Source organism: Anolis sagrei, chromosome 1, assembly GCF_037176765.1.
Source record: "Anolis sagrei isolate rAnoSag1 chromosome 1, rAnoSag1.mat, whole genome shotgun sequence".
NCBI lineage: Eukaryota > Metazoa > Chordata > Lepidosauria > Squamata > Dactyloidae > Anolis > Anolis sagrei.
The window spans coordinates 50301849-50320209 of NC_090021.1; the positions used below are offsets into that span (position 1 = coordinate 50301849).

Here is an 18361-nt window from a genome sequence, read left to right on the forward strand (position 1 = left end):
AAAGGGTATCAATTTGACTAGGCTGTAGAAACCTATCCTCATCTAATACAATCAACTCTCCATATTTGTGGGTTTGACTTTTGTGGATTGATATTTACAAATCTGATTTAAAAGCTTTTTCTAGGAATCTCTAGATCAGGGGTCCCCAAACTAAAGCCCAGGGGCCAAATACGGCCCTCGAAGGTCATTTACCCAGCCCTTGCTCAGGGTCAACCTAAGTCTGAAATGACTTGAAAGCACACAACAACAATCCTATCTCATCAGCCAAAAGCAGGCCCACACTTCCCATTAAAATACTAATAAGTTTATATTTGTCAAAATTGTTCTTCATTTTAATTATTGTATTGTTTTTATGTGTTTTTTGCACTACAAATAAGATATGTGCAGTGTGCATTGGAATTCATTCATGTTTGTTTTTTTTTCAAATTATAATCGGGCCCTCCAATAGTTTGAGGGACTGTGATCTGGCCTTCTGTTTAAAAAGTTTGAGGACCCCTGCTCTAGATACTCTAGATTGGGTGTATCCATAGGGGCATGATGGAGGGTTAGGATTAGATAGGACCTACAAGAGGGGAAGATAAGAAAAGTGAGATTTTCACCATTTCTATTTGAAAATATACTCCAGAGTTTGGGAATTGCCTATGAACATATATATGCACCATGGGAGGTGATACAGAAGCCTCCAGAGAAAAGGATGGGAGGAATTACCACACTTCTCCTCTGAACTGCTAAGCCTTTCACAAATAGCTACCCTTTTTGTTTGAACAAAAGTGACTCTGAATCCAAACGATATAAATCTGTATGGCCGAAAGGATGCCATTAAGCAAGCCTGAAAGAAATAAGTTTGAAACTTCCTGAAAGATGCAGCAGAACTCCTAAGAAAGATATAAACAAAAAGAAGCCAAATGTAAACACAATACTCTCAGCTAAATATTTCTAAACTTTTGAGTTGTTACATACATAATGTGGGATCAAAATAACTGAAAAGCCTAAATAGAAGATATGCTATGCTTCAATTGTTCATGAGTTTGCGTATTAAGCACCACTTTGTTTGTACTAACTTTTACTGCTTTCCCCATGCAGTCGATTTCCTCTGGTTGTGTTGTTCTTTGATAAGGAAACAGAAGAGGCGGATCTTTTAATATAGGAAACTTAAACTGTAAAGCACAAAGATTAGCAGACAACCTCAGAGACAGTATATATTCTGACTTTTAAAAATGATTAGATAACCCTTGCGAATGTCCAGCCAACTCTTTCTTTGTTGTCTGTGAGCTTTTTCCCAAATGCCCTGCTCTCCTTCTTGTTCCAGAACACAACCTCTAGTGCTCTTCTTGTTATTTTCCCTCCTCCTGTCTTTTTGCTCATTTCAAATACCGTAAAAACCGGGGTAATAGACGACTTTTTAAACCTTTAAAATCCTTTGAAAACTTGGGGGTCGTCTTGTCTTCCGGACATATTAGATGACGAATGGCAGTGGAGCCGAGGCAGCGGAGGAGAACATCCGCCCGCAGCGGCCTGCCCTCCGACCTCCTTCCTCACGCTGCCTCTTTCCTCACTGGGCCCAGCTGGGGCCCAACGGAGCGTCTGGCACCTTTCCCTCCTCCGTCCTCGCCCCGCAGATGCCTTCCTCGGCGGTGGAGGTGCACACGGGATGGGAGAGGAGGGAAAGATGCACCCTGCGGAGGCCTGCGCTGTCTTCTGCAGCTGGTGCACACCTTTCCCTCCTCTCTCATCCTGTGTGCGCCTGCCGGGGAAGGCATCTGCGGGGCGAGGACGGAGGAGGGAGACCTGCGCTGGTGAGCGCGCTCACCCCTGCTGCTTCCGGAGAGGCTTCCAGCATGTCTACAGGCTCCTGCAGCAGCGCGGCGTGGGCCAGACGCTCCGTTGGGCCCCAGCTGGGCCCAGTGAGGAAAGAGGCAGCATGAGGAAGGAGGCCGGAGAGCCGCCTTCCTCACGCTTCCTCTCTCCTTCCTGGACCCAATTGAGGCCAATGGAGCGTCTGGCCCTTCGCCTGCCCCGCTCTCTCGCCGATAGCGAGGGTGCAAGGTAGGCGAGGAGGCCTCCGCGCGAGGCCTGGCGTTGTGTAAGCCCTCCTCGCCCACCCCGCTCTCTCGCCAATGGCCATCGGCGAGAGAACGAGGCAGGCGAGGAGAGCTTCCTGGCCTGCTTTGCACCGTCGCCATCGGCGAGAGAGCGAGGCAGGCCAGGAGGCCTCCGCGCGACGCCTGCCGTCCCAGAAGCTCCTTGTCGCCTGCCTCGCGCTCTCGCCAATGGCCTCCGCGCGAGGTGAATGGGGAAAGCAACAGCGTGAGAGGAGACTGAAGGGAAGAGAAGAGGTTGCAAGGCAAGCGAAAGAGCGAAGGAACAGGGACCCAGATAACCCAGTCCCCTTCCACACAGCTGAATGAAATCCCACATTGTCTGCTTTGAACTGGATTATCTGTGTCCACACAGCCAGATAATCCACTTCAGTGTGTATTTTATGCAGCTGTATGGAAGGGGACCCAGAGAACCCAGACCCCTTCCACACAGCTGAATGAAATCCCACATTATCTGCTTTGAACTGGATTATCTGAGTCCACACAGCCAGATAATCCACTTCAATGTGTATTTTATGCAGCTGTATGGAAGGGGCCTCAGATAACCCAGTCCCCTTCCACACAACTCAGGTTTGGTCCAATTTAATTGTGGTTGGATTTCAGAATGCTCTTTGATGGCTGGGGAACTAAACACCCCAAGTCCCAAATGCCAAGGTCTATTTTCCCAAAATCTCTCCAGTGTTTTCTGTTGGTCGTGAGAGTCCTGCAGGCCAAGTTTGGTCCAATTTAATTGTTGGAGTTCAGAATGCTCTTTGATGGCTGGGGAACTATACATCCCAACAACTCCCAAACGCCAAGGTCTATTTCCCCCAAACTCCACCAGTCTTCAGATTTGGACATACTGAGTATTTGTGCCAAGTTCTGTCCAGATCCATAGTAATTTGGGCTCACAGTGCTCTCTGGATGTAGGTGAACTACCTCTCCCATAATTCACTATCAATTCCTCCCAACCCCCTCCAGTATTTTCTATTGGTCATTAGGGTTCTGTGTGCCAAGTTTAGTCCTGGTCTGTATTTCGGGGGGGGGGGGGGTGTCTCAGTGGTCTCTGGAAGTCAGAGCTGCATCGGTTGAAGGTACTTCACATCCCATCATCCGTTGCCCACACTCCGCCAAACATATTGTTTTTGTGATTAATCACTATGCTTTAATTATGTTCAATTTGTAACAATGAAAATACATCCTTCATATCAGACATTTACATTACATTTCATAACAGTAGCAAAATTACTGTTATGAAGTAGCAACGAAAATGTGGTTGGGGGTCACAACAACATGAGGAACTTTATTTAAGGGTCATGGCATTAGAAAGGTTGAGAACCACTGGCCTAAAGGATATCTTCCAACTTTTATTAGTATTAATGTTATTGTTGTTGTTATTGAGGCTGGGTGGCCATCTGTCAGGGCTGCTTTGAGTGTGCTTTCCCTGTATGAAGGCAGAATGAAGGGGGTTGGACTAGATGGCCTTTAGAGCTCCCTTCCAACGCCATTATTAATATTAATAAGACTAGATAGCCATTTGTCGAGAGTGCTTTGATTGTGCTTTCCCCGCAAGAAGGCAGAATGAAGGGGGTTGGACTAAATGGCCTTTAGAGGTCCCTCCCAACTTTAGGATTCTGTGAAAGGAATCTTTGTCGAACATGAGCCAGTAGTATGATGCTGCAGCTAAAAAGGCCAATGCTGTTTTAGGCTGTGTCAATATTGCCAGCATGATGTAAAGGTCCCAGAGTATAAATGAAATTCAAGGGATAAAGAGCAAATGTAATGTACAATGTAAGGTACAATGTCCCTCTCATGGGAACCTGCATGTCATAAGCATTTGAATTAAAATTACCATCTTGAATTCAAATCTGATTTTTAATTTTTTTTATTTAGTGTGCATTGGAAGAGGGGTGGTCTTATACGGCGAGTATATCCCAAACTCTATATTTTAACTGAAAAAATTGGGGGTCGTCTTATACGCCCAGTCGTCTTATATGCCGGAATATACGGTATATGTTTTCCTGACCCTGTTATCCTGAATTACTTAGTTCACTTCCGCTTTACTCTGCATCAAAAAGTAGGCTGCCTAATTAACTACATTTTGATCACACACATGCACACTTTTTTTTTTTACAAGCCAGAGATTTTAAATCACAAATTGCCAGAATATTGTAATGTCATTCGGTTGGCCAGCATAAGAGTACTTTCACTAGTAAAGGCATCCTATTGGAAAAGGAATGTATATAAATAAAAATGGAATTGGGTTGTAGGTTTTTCAGTCTGTATGGCCATGTTCTAGAAGTATTATCTCCTGACGTTTCAAGGGCATCTGTGGCAGGCATCCTAGAACATGACCATACAGCCCAAAAAACCTACAACTACCCAGCAATTCCAGCCATGAAAGCCTTTGACAATACATTAAAAATGGAATTAAAGGTTCTCAGATTCCACATATATTAAATTGTTTCAAAGTTATGTTTTAAGGGCATCTTTTGATAGTATGTGTATAAATAATGGGAACTCATAGAAACATGGATAGAATCACAAGACTGTAGATATATGAATTTCCAACTGAAAACACAATTCTTGTCTCTATTTGGACTGTGTTTACATGTTCAAAATAAAGTGAACTTACTGCTCTGCTACTAAAGTAGCCTCCCCTAGAGCAGTGGTTCTCAACCTGTGGGTCTCCAGGTGTTTGACCTACAACTCCCAGAAATCCCAGCTAGTTTACCAGCTGTTAGGATTTCTGGGAGTTGAAGGCCAAAACATCTGGGGACCCACAAGTTGAGAACCACTGCCCTAGAGGACCTAAGTGTTCGGAGTAGATTGCATAAGAGAAGACGATCCTGTAGGTAACCTGAACCCAAACCATGAAGTGTAAATCATCTGTTCTTTTGATGAACATTAATGGCTGAATGAAAATAATCAGACCTTTTGACTTTAAGATAAAAGGGGTGTTCCTAGTTTAAATTATACTGAATCTCTGGTTTCGTGAAACATGTAATCAGTGTAAAACAAAATGTCTCAAATCCATACAAAGGATCCAGAACACCTAATTTGAAATCACAAATAATGCCTAAGTCATCCTTCAAAGCAAAATTCAAAACATACACACAAAACGAGGACAAGGGCTTACTGTGATTGCATTTGCTGTGGTAATCCAAAAGGTTTCTGCTTCAGTGTAAACGTCATCTTAGCCATGGGGTTGACCTTTTGTTGCACTTGCACCTTCTTCGAAAAAGTCTGCTGAACGGATCGCTGAGGAATCGGCCACGGTGGAGTCACAGGACCCGTTCCTCCAGGTGAAGCCGTCTCCTGCTTAGGTGAATCTTCACAAGTACTACCTTTTGTCCCTGGTTTACACACACAAAGCTGTGGTCGCAAACACATCCCTCCATTTTGGCACGGTGGTGAACAGTTAGCTAAAGAGGGGGGAAAGGGGGGAGAGAAGAGAGAAAACAATATAATATAGAAACCTCATCACTCCATATTTTCATCATTACAAGATTTGGGGGCAAAACATATCCTCTGATATTAAATTATGAGATAAGTGGTACAAACTGATGGTATATTCAAAATATTTGTTACTTTCATGTGTAATATATTTATACGCTTTTAACTACTTTTCAAAAATAGTAAAGGTAAAGGTTTTCCCCTAACATTGAGTCCAATCATGTCCGACCCTGGGGGTTGGTGCTCATCTCCATTTCTAAGCCGAAGAGCCAGCATTGTCTGTAGACACCTCCAAGGTCATGTGGCCAGCATGACTTCAGGTAGCGCTGTTACCTTCCCGCTGGAGCAGTACCTATTGATCGACTCACATCTGCATGTTTTCGAACTGCTAGGTTGGCAGAAGCTGAGGCTAACAGTGGGAGCTCACGCCGCTCCCTGGATTCAAACCTGCAAGTTCAGCAGCTCAGTGGTTTAACCCACTGCGCCACCAGGGGTTCCTTTTTTCAAAAAATACACAGTTTAAAGATTCTGGACTATTTTGGATTCTGTCTATTTGATAACCATATAATAGACTTAAGTCTGGTACCTACCATTATTACGAAAATTAAATTAAGGACTACGACTCCCATGTCACACAATCAGATTAAGTATTCTTACAGGATGTCTTTGTCAAAATACAGCAGCTGTACAATTCAGCTGCCTTGTGTGTATACTGACAGAAACATACTCAAGCTTATCCTCATACATTACAACATATTTCTGCAAGGTTGTCATCTTGCTCAGTGAAAAAAGTGCATCACATATATTAGAAAGGGATAAAAGCCCAATTTCCTGTTCCACACTACATTTGGTGGTTGAGGCTCTAAAAGGGGTGTAAATCCCAGGGTGGGTGAAATTTTTCCTGTCATTGTTTGACCAGAGTTCATAACTTTAAAAAAAATCTTGTTGGCCTTTCAGATGTGACTCATTCCTGTTACTTGTAAATTGTTGCATTGCTCATTATTTTTCATTGCTTTTCATGCACAAATATTGGCTGGTGAAAACACCTTTATGGTTGATCAGACAATGGCCTGGAGGGAGTTTCTTCCCCTGCAAACCATACTGGCTACAAAGATCTGGTTTTTACCAAATTTTTTAAATGAAAAAGTTATTAGACTTTCTTCCACCAAGGCCTCTAGTTTTAAAAATAAATCCCAAAATGAAGTCAAATACTACAGTGTGGATTCTGGAGTACACATGATTCGCAGATCCTTTATCCACTCCTTCTATACATGATGCAACTTTTTAAACACTATTACGGAAACCTGCTTGCCATGAGTGAGTAAGATGTATGAATTTTCTGAGGAATGGATGGTTCAATGTAACTGCCCTAGCAGAGGCAAACCACTATGATACAGCTTTCCACAGTGTGTATTGCGACTCATTAGTATGTCAGCTGTAATGTGTAGGTGTGTCACGTGAACCTAACAAGAAACAACAAAATGTATAAATTATTATCTTAGAAATCATATACATATATCAATTAAATATTTTCATGAGATATGCTGTGTCCCCATAGATTTCATTATCACAAATTATCTATGTGTTCAATCCAATGGCTGCCGATAAGTTTCTGGTCGCAATTCAAAGTGCAGGTTATTACCTATAAAACCACACAACGGTTTGGGTCCTGCCTATCTTCGTGACCGCATCTTCCCCTATGAACTGGTGCGGGCTCTAAGATCTGCTGGGGAAGCCCTCTTCTTGGTCCCGCCACCATCACAAGAACAGTTGGTGGGAATAAGGGAGATGGCTTTCTCGGTGGTGGCTCCCCAGCCTTGGAACGCCCTTCCCAGGGAAATTAGGCCAGCCCCCACACTGTCTGTCTTCCATAAGGACCTGAAGACCTGGATGTTCAAACAAGCTTTTGAGAACGCCTAGTTCGTAGTGATTCTATGCAATTATAATGAAGTCTTGCACTACCGCCCTTGCCCTCGTTCCATGGTTGCACCTTTGCACTTATCCCATTCCCTTGCCCATTGTTTACAGCCTGGCCATGTTTACAATAGCTTGCCACTAGATGAGCACCATTTTAATTGAGTTTTAAGTTGTTGTATTATACGCTTATTTGTTTTATTTAATTTCATTTTATATTTTATATGCTCTGTTTCTAGGCACTTTCATGCCTTGTGTAAGTTGCCTCAAGTCCCTTCGGAGAAATGGTGGCAGGATACAATATTATTATTGTTAATCCATATCACTTATAAGGGGTTGATTTAACCTCCAGTTTGCTAGTGAAACTGGATTACTGTGTCCCAAAGTTATGCAAGTCTACAAAGCGTGCCACCAACATGAAACATTTGGAAAGCTCTGCTGTTATGTCATGACACATTATCCACAAATCAAAGCACCTTGGCTGCTTGATATATCAAGGTCTTCTGATGCTCAAAGTCATACGTGAAGGCATATTTTGAGAAATAAGATAGGAAACTTAAATTTGGAACAATAGCTTTCTGAAAATTTTAATCAATACTTGGGAGCTTAGCATACAGCACTTTTATAGACAAAACATGTTCTTAAAACGATATAAGAAAGTTATGTTTTAATCTATTTTTATTTTATATATGCAGATTTTTGACAGACTGAAACATATTTCTGGAAAGAGAGTCTTTTCTTTTCTTCCCCACATTTTTGCTTCTTTCACTATAAAATGTGAGGCCACCGCCTTACAGCTCTTATCAAGTGCCTTCCCTCTCTGAAATCAGCCCCACACTGTACTGGGAAGCTGGCAGACCACTTTCCAGCTGGAATCAGAACCAATTGTTGTTTCCAACAATCAGATTGCTTTCAGCCCTCCAACAAATATAAACCATAGACTCAATGGTTCTTTTGTCCTCCCTGTCTCAAGGGGCCTTTTCATTGTATTCAACATAGTGTCACTAACTGGCTAGGCCAGAAAAGCATTCCAAGGCTGAGAGCTAACCATAACAATTAATATGGGGGAGAATAGGAAGGAATCATTACATTAGCATTCAAGGCACAAGTTTTATTCAAGTATCTTAACCCCCTCATGAGCCAAAGGAGACAGGAGTTTGGCAAAGCGGTTTTATCACTTGGGGATTCAGTCTATCACTGAATCCCTCTCTTCCAGTATATTTCGATTTCATCTAATCAGCATACAGCAAGACCTCTGGAACTGCAGAACCTATATTTGTGGTTTTACTTACCTGCACCTGGGAAATAGCCTCTCTAGAAATTTACTTGGTGCGCCAGGTATTTCTATGATATTCTTTTCTTGAAATTTCTATAGGTCACCTGGGAAGACCTAGCAAACCCCTAGAGAGGATATCTATCTAAGACTTTCTAGTCCTCCAGGGCAACTCAATTGCATTTTGAAACAGGAAGTTGGGTAATGATGTTTAGTTGTTTCTGTGAACCCTATGGATATTGGGGGGGGGGGGGTCTTAATGTATATATTTACATTTAACAAGTCACAAATAAATATACAGAAAGGTTATCACTAGGTTCTCCTACTGCACCAGGCCCTGTGTAATCCCTGCCCTGGTTGCTCCATAGCTGCTGCCTGCTTTTGGCATGGATATTCTGCCATTGCTGTCTCATCTTCTCTTGCCACACTCCCTGCCCTGATCTTTTCCACATGGGCCAAAATGGCTTCATTCACTTTTGCATTCCTCCCTATCTTACTTGGTGATAGCAGGAAGCCATTTCTTTTTTCAGCATTTAGTCAGGTAGATGCACTGAGCTGCATGCAATGTGGTTGTCAAACCTCCAGCACCTTTGTTGCTTTGAACCTTTCTCAAATGGATTATGAGAAGGTCTCGGAAAATGAAAACGGTTGATGTCAGCTATGATATGAAGCCATCTATACCAGATACTATATAATTTTATCACTATGATACTATTTGAACTGGAATTGCTGCATCCTATGGAATTCTGGAATTTCCAGTGCAGGAGAAAGTATTAAGAATTCTCAGCCAGAGCTCAAGTGCTTCCTCCACAAACTACAAATCTCACAATCCCATGGGATGCAATATGGCAGTAGCACGAGAAGATCTCAGGTGCTGACACTGTGTCTATTTCTGGTCTCCAATGCCACCAGTTCATATTCTGCTGTTCTGACTTCACCTGCTATTTGTTTGAGAGCTGCATGGCCCTGGAGTTGTACCCCTAGCAGAAAAACCACACATTACCAACTGCTGTCAACTACTTCAATGTATTGTTTTTATGGGGATGTTAAACAGTACACTTAATAGTTGAATGTGCTGTGTTGCATCTTTGTCTGAGTCCCTCCCCAGCACAGGAACTCACTTTTCTGTTGTAATGAGTTTTGTTTATGTTCTATAAAAAGTTCTTATTATAATCGTAAAAGACCAAACATTTAGTCTTACTGCCAGAAATTGAGGAACACTTATATGTCTCATAAAAAAGAGAAGAAAACATGATCACAGCCAACTTTCAAACAACGCTCTAAGAGTACTATGTATTTCTACTGAGAAATAAGGTAATTGCCTTTGTCTTTCATGGTGCTTACTCCCAGAAAGCATATACATGGGGGGCCAAAAGTTACAACAGGGTTTCAATGTTTAATAATGTCTTTATGCTTTGTTTTTAATTTACAATATCATTGCATCACATGAGGTATATGCATGAATCTGTTTTAACTGTTTTCCTTTGGCCAATCCGGCTTCTTCGGCTTGTTTGGATAGCTGTAATGGCAAGAGCCCAGCTGTCACCATTTCCTGTCCATAACAGGACCACATGGCAGCCGATCACAGCTTCTCTTCCCTTTTTTTGGGGAGAACATGATGCCAAAAGAGGCTGCCACCGCGTGCTCCTCCTCGCACGGGGTTTCCTTGTGAGCCCTGTCTGTTGGGCCAAATAGAACAGTGATGTGTCTTACGTGAGCTGTCTGCTTCCTTAATCCCATTACTGAAACTCAGGCTCCCTTGAAGGGAAGAAAGGAAAGAGTCCTATGAACATTACTTCCTTAACCTCATTGCTGAAACGCAAGCTCCCTTGAAGGGAAAAAAGGAAAGGGTCCCAGGAAGGTTGCTTCCTTAATCTTGTCACTGAAACCCAGGCTTCCTTGAAGGAAAGAAAGGAAAGGATTCCCAGGAACACAAAGAAGAGCCTTGTAAGTTCCCCATTGCCACCAGTGGCCAGATCCAGCTGTATTTTTTGGGTGCAGACCAAAAAAGGCTATCCAGCTACCTGCCCATTTTTGGGAGGCATGCAAAAACAGATACGGGGGTCTATTGGAATCCAGCCAGCTGAAACAGATCGAGGTTCAGCCAAAATGCACATGCCTAATATATATAGGAAATTACATTATATTATGTGAAAAAATCATTTCAGACAAAAGTTTTCAAAAAGTTATTAAAACATCAAATACCTTTGTGACCTTTGCCGCTCGCTTATAAGTACATTCCCTCTATCTCCAAAATAATAACAGCTTCTGCTGTTTATATATTTTATTATTTACATTCTGCCTTTGTGATCAAAATATTAGAATCAACAGTGGTGCTGGATATGATAGAGTAATCCAACTGCCAGTTTAAAAGGAAAACTAATATAATTTTAATGTGGAATATGTGCAATTGACTATGGAATGGCCTTGGACTCTGATCCCTGGGTGGTGTGTTTTTTTAACATTGGAATGTATTTTATTTATTTTTTAATATGTATTAATTTTAATCCAATGTATTTTTAAGTTAACACTGTATGTTTTAAGGCACTGTGTAGGAGTCACATGTAAGCCTCCTTGAGTTCCCCTTGAGGTAGAGAAAGGCGGGATATAAATAAGGTAAATAATAAATAAATATAACAAAAGCCTATATGCTACATTGCAGCACTAAAAATAGCACATGTAACTTTCTTTTCTAAAATGTCAGACAGCTGTTTCCTTAGTTTTGTGGATAAAGTTGGAAAGTGTGCATATCAGCAAAACCCAGGTATACATTATACATGGTCCCTCTTTTCTACCACTGTGTGGTAACTAGAGCAGCATCGTTTCTTTTATCCTGCTCTGACTGCAGTGACTTAAGAATGAGCTCCATAGCCTGGTGTCTGGGAAAAGATAAAAACCTAGATAAATCTGATTAGTAAGATCAGAGGAAAGAAGGCTATTCTCTCAATTTAAATAATACAGCTTCTTCCAGTTGCTGGCAACCTGCAATGGGAACCTGCAGCTTTCATCATTTAGAGATGGAAAAAGCAACAGCAGCAGGAAAAACTCAAATTGAAAGCATTCTGTTTGCTGGTCAAAGTGGAAAATCTGTGTAATAATTACTTTAAAGTTAACAACCCTTTATAGACATATTTTCTAAGAATGTAAACCAATATGGCACAAGCCTCAAGCAAGATTGTATATCAACTTGACAGCTCTCCTCAGGCCCATAGCCAGGATTTTGATTCGGGGGGGGGGGGGGGGGGCTGGGTCTGAGTGAAAGAGGGTCTACCCTAGCAAACCTTTTGTATCATTACCCCAATACCCCATGCATATGGGATATATTGAGTATGGTGATCAGATCATGATATGAATAAACATAACAGTTTAAATAATGCACCAGTAAGGCCTCGTGGACCGCCATGAGAATTTCAGGGGGGGGGGGCTAAAGCCCCCCTCCCTGGCTACATGCCTGGCTCTCCTGTACAATCCCATATCTCAACTTTAGACATTGTAGGAAAGGTTATTTGAAATGAGATAAACAGAAAAGGGGTGGGATGCAAACATGCTGGCATAGACACAGAGAGAAATGCATTCTGACTTAGAGATGCCCGAAGAGAATACTTTTGATCAACTCTATGAATAATCAAATCCACAAAAGTCAAAACTGTAAATGAGGAATGACCTCTGTATATTGATCCCGATCCTCTCTATATGGCTGCCAGTCTCAATTTGCAACAAACTTTGACCCACAAGCTATGTTATAATATATAGTGAACATTACAATAGGTACATTGCCTGCCAGTATGAAGTTGAACATATCATGAACACCATGACAGCTTCATCTTCGCATGGAGTTCCTCTACAGCTGATGGAGAAGAAAGACAATTGCATCCACCTCCTCAGGAGTTCAAATTAACCAATTTTTAAACTATCTGAATAGGGAGTAATACAGATCAAGTAGGTTGGGAGAGTGCAGGTGCAAACAGGGTTTCAAAGAGTTTAATAATCCTGATTTAGGGTGTGAGTGATATTTCTCTAGTCCAGACAAGTTACTGTTTGGACAAATAAGCTCACAATGGATGTAATTATTTCTGAAGCAACTATTTTCTCATGCCTGTTTGTCACTTCTCCAATCTGCTAATTTTTACCTCAGTTGCCTCACTCTTGCCACTTCATCACACTAGAGAATAAATCCACTTTAAATCCAGTTTCTGCCTCTTGCAGAATTCTGGGGTTTATAGTTCATAGAGGCTTTTAAAGGCTCCTCCCTAAACTACTAACCCCAGAATTCTGCAGGAGGCAGAAACCAGATTTAAAGTGGATTTATTCTCTAGTGTGATGAAGTTGTCTCATGCTGTTACTAAATGTTTCTCCCTTCAGTCAGACAGTGGAGAGAATTCAAAAGGGGATATTACAGGAATGGGTCTCCTTCTAATAGGGGGGAAAACCATATGGGGTTGCCTTGCAAAATATATCTTTAATAGTTGTATAGAACTTTGCCTCTCAAGCTTTCTGATATGAGGGACTGACAGGTTTTGTATCAATATGCCAGGGACTGGTATCATATTTGTGTCCATATAGAATGACAAATATTGTACCGTGTCTATATCTGATACTCCAACAAAATATATTAAAGGAAAAATCACTGGTAAAATGGCTGACATGGGACCAAAGTCAAGATCTGACTGTGGGAGACATGGGGAAAGATCATGCAGTTATTGGCTTTGGCCCCAGGAATAGTACAATGTTATATCAGCCACAGATCAGATAGAGGACATTTCCTTCCCCCTGATGTCCACTGCTATCTCCCTAGGCTTCTGGCACATAAAACAGTGAGGTGACTTTGTTCATAATGCTGACAGGATACATTTTCATAATTAAGATACTATCAGTCTGTAGTAAAAATAACTGCATTAGAAACTAAAGAACAATGAATTTCCACCCACTCATCCTCCCAGAAAAATTCAAAAGCAGTGTCAAAGATACATGACCAGAAATCAATGTGAAACTAAGACACTAGTGCACAATATAAAGAACAGAATCATTACCATATTAAAAACAAAAGTATTTATCTTCCTTTTAGATGAAAGCATATCAAGGAAATCCTTGTCATGCCGCCTTCCATCTAGAAGTCTTTGTCTTCAATGTAAAAGATTATATGGACCCAAAATATGTCTTCATAGACTAAATATGTCTTTATGGACTAAGAACATCTATCAATTTAGATGGAACAGGTGTGCTACTGTATGACAGAAAGTTTGACTATGTGCCCTTCCACACAGCCATATAACCCAGAATATCATGGCAGATAAACCACAATATCTGCTTTAACTGGATTATCTGAGTCCACACTGCCATATAATCCAGTTCAATGTGGATTTTATACAGATGTCTGGAAAGGGCCTAAATGACCCTTTTGGTTTCTCCCAACTTGAGGATTCTATAGAATGCTAAACTGGAATTTCACAATCCTGCCTTATCTTAATTATGTACCAGAAGAAATAGTGGTCGAGGTAATTTCTTCACATTGAAACCCTCCTTGGGATGTTTTAGATTACAGAAAAGGCTTCTGCCAAAAGGAAGTGACACTGAAATTCACCTCCTGGTCACTTCCTGCTGGGAAAAAAAAGCCTTAGCCACTAAACTGTCTAGAAAAAGGCCAAAATATTGAAAATATACCCCTATACTACCAAAAGATTTGGATGGAGTGGGGTCATTTAAAGACAAAAAAATAAAAAAGCCAATACTAAAATGATCAAAGGTCTGGAGCATCTCAATAAGCTGGATACGTTTAGCCTGTAGGAGAGAAGCTTGATAGTAGACATGACAGCCATGCATAAATATGTGAAAGGGTGTCATAAGGAGGAGGGAGCAAGCTTGTTTTCTGCTGCCCTGGAGGCTTGGACTGAGAGCAATGAGTTCAGATTCCACCTGAACATTAGGAAGAACTTCCTAACTGTGAGAACTGTTTAGCAGTTGAACTCTCTGCCTTGAAGTGTGGTGGAGACCTTGGAGGCTTTTAAACAGAGGGTGGATGGCCATCTGTCAGGGGTACTTTGATTTTGCTTTTCCTGCATGGCAGGAAGTTGGTCTAGATGGCCCATGTGGTCTCTTCCAACTCTAGTATTCTATGATTCTACAGGGAATAGTCCTCCAAAATCCTTTGGGGGGCAACGCAGCCCTCTAGCATTTGCTTGCTCTTGTTGTATTGACTAATCCAGGACTCACAGCATCCTACTTCCAAACAAGCCAGGAACTATAAACCAATAATACATCCCGGTGCTCAATTTTGCTTGATTAGAAGTGCAATAAGGTTCGTCCCACTGCAAACAGTGCATTGACCTTTTTGTTCTTGGTTAAGGTTCAAGAGAAATGAAACTTTTTGCATGAAGAACTATGCAATCTGTGAACAATAAACCAACATCAGGCTATGCAGTAGCACAGCGGGCTAAACCTCTAGCTGACCGGAGAGTTAGCAGTTTGAAGCCGCGAGTTGGGGTGAGTTTCCACTCTTAGCCCTAGCTTCTGCCAACCTAGCAGTTTGAAAGCATGCATTGTGAGTAGATCAATAGTTACCACCTCGACAGGAAGGTAAAAGGGCACCCCTTGCAGACATGCTGGCAAAATACGATCCAAGATGTCAACAGACAACAGGCTTCTCAGCATGCAAAAATGGAACAATAGCACCTCCCCATGGCCGGAGTTGATCATCACCTCCAGACGCCAGAGATTAGAAGGGAAGGCCTTTACCTTTGTCTGTGTATTGTATGTTGTTGTTCACTGTGTAAAAGCATTGAATGTTTGCCTTATATCTTTATATTGTAATCTGCAAGTCTCTCCGGGGAGATAAATAAAGATTATGATGATGACTATTATTATTATTATTATTATTATTATTACTACTACTATTATGTGAACCATCTTATATGCCTCTCCCCACCGCTGCTCCTAATATGCGGCAGTTGAGCTTTGCTTACTGCTGTTGGGAACGAAGCACTTTGCGGTTGCCTCAGGACTGCACAACATGCTTCTAAAGATGTGAGCAATTTATGGATCGAGCAATGAGCTGTAAATGGCTGCCTGAAGACTTGTAAACTGCAGCTGCTGCTCTCAGTTATCCCAGAAACTGTGCATGCCACAACCTGGAAGGTATATGGGTGACATAAGTCAAAAGAAACTTATACTAGCTTAAAACCCTCAATGAACCTGTCCTGTTATGTACATTACTAGATGGTTAACATAAGCATCGGTATCAGATGAATCGCAATACTGCTCAGAGGTCAAGGTTCTCAGTTACAAAATAAGCAGCGAGCTTCCAAGCCTCAGCATGAAATATTAATCTATCCATTTGAACAGAAGTGTCAAACAGAAAGATACAGGACAGAATTCACAGTGCAGAAGCCAATCACTTGTTAAGACACAGCATTCTGTCTGTCCACAGGATAAGTCACAGCTTGGAACATTACTTTTTATAAACCACTAGCTGTCCCCTGCTACGCATTGCTGTGGCCCAGTCTGTGTATATGTGTGTATATGTGTGTGTATTTGTGTAAAGCAATGGTATTCCCCATAGTCACCTACAGATGTGAGAGCTGGTCATAGGGAAGACTGAGCAAAGGAAGATAGATGCTTTTGAACTGTGGTGCTGGAGGAAAGTTCTGAGAGTGCCTTGGACCGCCAGAATATCCAACCAGTCCATACTTCAGGAAATAAAGCCCGATTGCTCATTGGAGGGAAGGATATTAGAGACAAAGTTGAAGTACTTTGGCCACATCATGAGGAGACAGGAAAGCTTAGAGAAGACAATTATGCTGGGGAAAATGGAAGAAAAAAGGAAGAGGAGCCGACCAAGGGCAAAATGGATGGATGGCATCCTCGAAGTGACTGGTTTGACTCTGAAGGAGCTGGTTGAGGTGATGTCTGACAGTGAGCTCTAGTGTGGGCTGGTCCATGAGGTCACAAAGAGTTGAAAATGACTAAACGAATGAACAACAATGTGTGTGTCTGTGTATATATCTGTGTATATGTGTACCTATATGGTTTTGCACATGCGTTGTAATGTATTTTTATATTTTTTGGCATTTTAAATCTCTTCTGCTGTGTTTTTCAGTGTTTTTATGAGTAATGGTCACTCATTGGCCAGATGGGCATATTGTGTCCAAATTTGGTGTCACGTCACCCAGTGGTTTTTGAGTTATGTTAATCCCACAAACGAACATTACATTTTTATTTATATAGATTAGCTGTTTGTTTTTTTAAATCAAGTGCCTTGTTTGTGTTACTCATTACCAATTTTTTGCCACAGTGAATAAAAGTAACACTAATCACAATGATGTTTCAAAATAATGAAGAAATATTGGTTAATATAGAAGAAAAAAGATAGGACGGGCTGTTCAGGTGGTTTTTAAAGTAATGTCATTAACCCTTTATTACCAAAAACAGGGCTGCATTACAAATAACATATGTAGTTATTTTGAATGCATTGTAGTCAGACCCCCCCCCCCTCCCATGTTCACTGATGTTAGGTGCATAGGACCCCATGGAAAAGTAATAAAGCTACCACTTAAAAACAAACAATATTTTTTAAAAAATGCTTCTGTTGGATGTTGATCACATAATTGCACTGGAGGACCCACAAATGGCTTGATAAGTGTTCTCTTGAGGAATCTTTAGATCTTCTAGTACAACTCTATAACCAACAGTCAGAAGAAGCTGACAGTGAAAAGCACTGGAGAATCTGTAGATTTCTAGAGAGAACATATAAAACAAATACAGAAATAAGCAACTCTACAAAAGTGAATCCCATAAATGTGGAAGGCCCAACTGTAGTTCCAAACCTTGTGTTAAAGAAAGGTATAATTTATTTTAAGAAAAAAAGAATAAACACCATTGTAATCACAGTAGTTTGCACAAACTGATAAAAGAGACACTATTATAATCTTGGATTTTGTGTTGTTTTAACAGTTTACATTAATGTACTGATATGCTATGATCTCATGATTTTTTAAAACTGATTTTAATGTATGGTTTATATTGTATCTGTATGTTTATGCCAATCTGGAAGCCACTCTGACTCCCCTTCAGGGTTGAAATAGAGTGGGGTAAAAATACACTAAAATAAATAAATAAATAACCTAGTTTAAAAAGTATGAAATACTAGCAAATTGTTTCAAAGTTTAACATATAGACCATTCCTAGTACTATCCATCAAAAGACTTTGTTCGTATTGTCGAAGGCTCTCATGGCCGGAACAAAATCTAGCTACCAGTACTAAAAGCTCTAAAATTATAACAGTAAATAAAAAACAAAACTGAAATACAGGGGAACTCCAGACAAGAAATAATCAGGAACACCTAATCACCTCTCAATAAAGGAATTTCCCAGGCAGTAACAAGTTACACCTAAAAACTGTCAGGCCATCAAGTGCTAATCAAGGTGGCCAATTGAAACATTCACACCTAGCTCCAACAGACAAGAATTCTTTCTCCCACCCTGGACCTTCCACAGATATATAATCCCAATTTTCCTAGTTTCCAACAAACCACACAACCTCCGAGGATGCTTGCCATAGATGCAGGTGAAACGTCAGAAGATAATGCTTCTAGAACAGGGGTCTTCACAGTCCCTCAAACTGTTGGAGGGCCAGATTATAATTTGA

The 18361-nt window shown here is 41.1% G+C and overlaps 1 protein-coding gene across 5 annotated transcripts in view; it reads right to left on the reverse strand.

The window, feature by feature from the left end:
* The window catches only part of LTBP1 (latent transforming growth factor beta binding protein 1), a 207327-nt gene that overhangs the window by 168265 nt on the left and 20701 nt on the right, over positions 1-18361 (reverse strand). For all 5 annotated transcript variants that reach the window (XM_067464429.1, XM_060754008.2, XM_067464424.1 and 2 more), the window contains exon 3: positions 5218-5503. In XM_067464429.1, coding sequence (XP_067320530.1) covers positions 5218-5503 — 286 coding nt within the window. The remainder of the gene's footprint in view (positions 1-5217; positions 5504-18361) is intronic.